This window comes from Dioscorea cayenensis, chromosome 7, assembly GCF_009730915.1.
Source record: "Dioscorea cayenensis subsp. rotundata cultivar TDr96_F1 chromosome 7, TDr96_F1_v2_PseudoChromosome.rev07_lg8_w22 25.fasta, whole genome shotgun sequence".
NCBI lineage: Eukaryota > Viridiplantae > Streptophyta > Magnoliopsida > Dioscoreales > Dioscoreaceae > Dioscorea > Dioscorea cayenensis.
Window position 1 is genome coordinate 2,019,494 of NC_052477.1, and position 4,167 is coordinate 2,023,660.

Genomic DNA, 4,167 nt, shown 5'->3' on the forward strand with positions numbered 1-4,167 from the left:
TTTTTATTCTAAAAAATAATATATATTTTTTATTTTAATTCTTTGCTTAACATTATCCAACAAGTGTTTTTCATTTTGCTTTGCATTTGCATGTCGACAGCAAATGATAGATTGATTAAAAACAAGAAGGATGAAGGATTTAAATTTTAAAATATAAAAATGCATATGGTTCAAGTGCTAGTGAATGGAAATTATAAAATTCAAAAGATAATTTCCGTAGAATATTAAAAGACATTCCATCCTCTTATTCATGGATGAGAAACTTTGAATACCAGGCATAGCTTTGTTTGAAATTACCTTAATTTACATGTGTATTTGGGTGACCCTTAATTATCCCATCAATATTTAATAAATGTATCTGAAACAATGGAGGTGGTTTTAGAAAAATCAAATTATTATTTATTATTTATAAATATCAAATTTAATTCTAATTAAAATAATAAAATCAAATTTTGATATCAATTGGTCAAGGGTCTCATATTAGTAAGTCTGTCATAATTGTTAAAATATTAGTAAGTCTGTCATAATTGTTAAAATAAAGTGCTCCAAGTGGTTTAACAAGAAAATGAAGTCTTTTTCTTTGGTAGTTAGAAGGAGCATCCTGAGTTCACCCACAAGAGAGGAGCGGTGGCCAGAAGATCCAAACCCTAAACTAATCCGTATGCTAACTTTGTCTTAACTTTTTTTTCTTTGATTTTCTAGGAGAAGATTTTTTATTTTAGCCTAGTGGTTATGTAGTTTGTGTCAGTGTGTTTTTTTCCTCCAATGCACCCCAGAATTTGCGCGTGGTTTTTATATATGGCTTCTTGTATTGTTGATTTGTTGTTCACTTCTTGATTAAAGCTGTGATTTATTTTTTAAAACATAAAAAAAAATCATCAAAAGACGTGAACTTCAAATTTTTTTTAAATAATATAAAAAAATAATATCTTATTTTTCTTTTGTCTCTATGGAAGTTCTACGTGAAGAATACCTCTTGTTGTCTCTTCTAGAGTTACATAATAGAAAAGTTTATTTTTCAAAAGTCAATCAAGCCACCATAACTGGTGCACTTTCGTACATATTTGTCCTTTATTATGTCGTTTATCGATTTTGTTTAAAAAAATTGTTTATTAAGATATTCTATTTTAATTATATTTTTTTTCTCTTTCATCCTGTGTAACTGTCATGGCATTCTTATAAAAATTAATAATTAAATAAATATTAATAATGTATGCCGACGTTCACACGAATAGCAAAATAATTAAAAAAAAAATCAATTTTTTAATTGACCCATAAATTGAATGTCAAGTCTGTGCCATATCACCGAGAAAAATTGGAGCCCATTGGAGAACCACAGGTCACACCATGAACGTCTTTATCGTTAACCCGTTCTTATGATACCACCACACAGAATAAAAAGCCCCCGAAAATGCAATTAATCCTCACACAAGGGCAGGGAAGAGGTAAATTTGGTACAACGGGGGGGTTCCAGGGGAGGACTACGTACTGATCAATCCATCATGGGTTCCATCACAGGCCACAGTGTTAATACTAGTACTGTGAATGATTTCACTAACTTTGATGCTATTTTGGACACCGCGGCTGAGCTTTATGGCATCAAACGTGAAACCGTCCAAGGAGTAATCCAGCTGAAAAGAGAGATCTCGGCAAACACAGAGCTCTTGGCGTGTGTGCAAGTCCAGTTGAAGAGCACCATGAGCACACTTCATGCAATGGGTCTCTTTCAACGTAACCTGCATCAAGCCGGGGCCATGGTTCTTCTCATCTCGCGAGATGAGGCTGTCCGTGTGGAGACCCTGGAGAGGATTGAGTCCATGAGGTATAATACGAAACCCTTTAGTTGATTGATTAATACCACCATGCATTTAATGTTCATATATATATTTATATATATAATCACTGAAGGCGAGGTTTATGATAACTACTCTTTACATAAAACGTACGCGCATGAAGCTGATCATATTCCTCATCCACGTACGACAGCGTCTGGCGGATGTAGCAGGCCACACGCACTGGGTTTTTGGCAGGCACCAAGTCATGATATAGTATTTGTGGTCGCCTCGCCAAGAGACTACTATGTTGACCACTATTTTCTTTACAAGTTACATAGGGTTTATCAACATCTAATTGATCGATTTCTAAATTTATGATGTGTGTGGACCTGTGGTGCGTTTTGAAGTACATCGGAAAAATGAAAACGATGGATCGGTGATAATTTTATATTTATATTTTTTTGAGTTTTTATTAAACGATTACTTATTTAAGAAGGGTGGAAAAAGATTGGGGGTTTTAAGAGTTAGGTAGTCAAAGAAAAATAATGTTTTTTGACTTGTGAGAAAAAAATCATCGCCTATTTGCTTCAAAAAGAATTTTTATTTACTTATCTTTAGTTTATGAGTAGTTGGAGACAGCTTTCCAGATGGCTGCCGTTGTGGAAAAAGTCTAAGCTTAGACTCTTGCATACTTTTGGTTGGATGGAATTCTGAAAATGTCTTACGTTAGGATTTTCACACTTTTGATTGCTAGATTAGTGGAAAAGGCATAGTCAGGAAACTATACTTAAATTGCTAATATTAAATTATTAATCAATCATTGGGTCATATTCAACTTTTGTTTATTATATATATATGTATATCTCTTTTGGAAACTACCTAGCCAGAGAGCTAGGACTTGTGACAACACTATATGATGAATTAATTAACAGCAGTACTGAGAGAGTTGGAACTTCATCTGCAGGCGCGCACTGGACAGTTTCAAGTGGGTATGCCGCGAGCATGACCAGCTGACTGTGATAGATGACCTTCGCCGGAGGAAACATGATCTCGAGGACATGGTCAGCAGGATCAAAACCAGGACCAACGCATGGAACATAGCCCAGTGGATTGCCAAGTTCGGAGTCACTGTGCTCTCTGTGCTGATCCCGGTGGCAGCAGGGGTGCAACCAGCTGCCACCGCCGCTAACAACGGAGCCGGCGGAATGATTGGGCTTCTTCAGCCGTTGGTTGACTCCCATCTGGCTGGTCAACAGAGGTCGTGCGAGGTTGAGATAGACCTCAATGAAAAGATTTTGAATGAAGCTTGCTTCATTTTTCATAGGGTCAACAGCACCCAAGTTCTTGTGGAGCTGTTGGAGGATCAGATGGGTTTGTTGGCTCGGCATGCCGAGTTCCTTGTTGTCGCTGGGGACGATGAGGATATGACTGTGAGCATGGCCATGGAGCATATCAAACACAAGGCCGAAGACTTGGTGGTTACAATTGAGAGATTGGAAAAGGAGGTTGATCGCAGCAGCGAGGATCTCCGCAGGGCTGCGTTGACTCTACTTCAGACAGTCACTGACCAGGTTTCTATCAATTAAGTTAGACATGATCTAATTAATTTTTTTAAAAAATTATTATTAACTCAAATAAATCACTGTTTAAGTACAATCATTATATTTAATTATATATATCATGATGATAGAATGATAAAGCAAAAAGAATTTAGCAACTATCTTAAATAAAAATAACATATAAATTTGAGTTGAGTAATTTTAAACTTAATTACTGTGGAATGTTACATTACATATTTTTCTTGGTTAATGATTGTAGTTTATCCATAAAAATTACATATATACGAATAATTTTTGCAATTGTTCGCAAATAAGAAACATTTTTCAAATAATTGCATGATGTGTTTTCAAATAATAGCTTAGCTTGCTAAAATCAGAATGCACAATAGTTATTGTTTCATTGTGACTAATTGAGTCTTTTTCTATTGTTTGTAAGGTTGAAAACTACTGAGATGTGCAGGCTGGGATTTCCAATTAGTAAACCAAGGGTGGTTCTGTGATTTATAATGCATCAAATGCCGTGGTGGACTTGAATTTAAAGTTTGCGATATTGTTATTGTTGCTGTTACTATTGTTATAAATTTGAAAATCTTAATTAATTTGGTTTAATTATTTGAATACCAAATGTTGATCGCATAAACATTATTGTAAATTTGAGAAGTTTTTAATGAATAATGTAAATCGAAAACTTCATTTGATCTTATTATTTTAATATTATTCTTATGATAAAATTCGCCTTGTTAAGATTCAAATCATATTTCATGGAAAAATTAAGTTGGGAGTTGTTGTTTTCTACCTAACTAAATGTTTATAAGATTTAGGATGAAATGACA

At 34.5% G+C, this 4,167-nt stretch overlaps 1 protein-coding gene across 1 annotated transcript; it reads left to right on the forward strand.

Annotated features, from left to right (window-relative positions):
* Positions 1-1,502: 1,502 nt before the first annotated feature.
* On the forward strand, positions 1,503-3,813 carry LOC120264754. The gene is made up of 3 exons (XM_039272579.1): positions 1,503-1,822; positions 2,722-3,346; positions 3,771-3,813. The coding sequence occupies exons 1-3, from the start codon at positions 1,503-1,505 to the stop codon at positions 3,783-3,785; spliced, it is 960 nt and encodes a 319-aa protein (XP_039128513.1). The 3' UTR covers positions 3,786-3,813.
* The last annotated feature ends 354 nt before the right edge of the window (positions 3,814-4,167 follow it).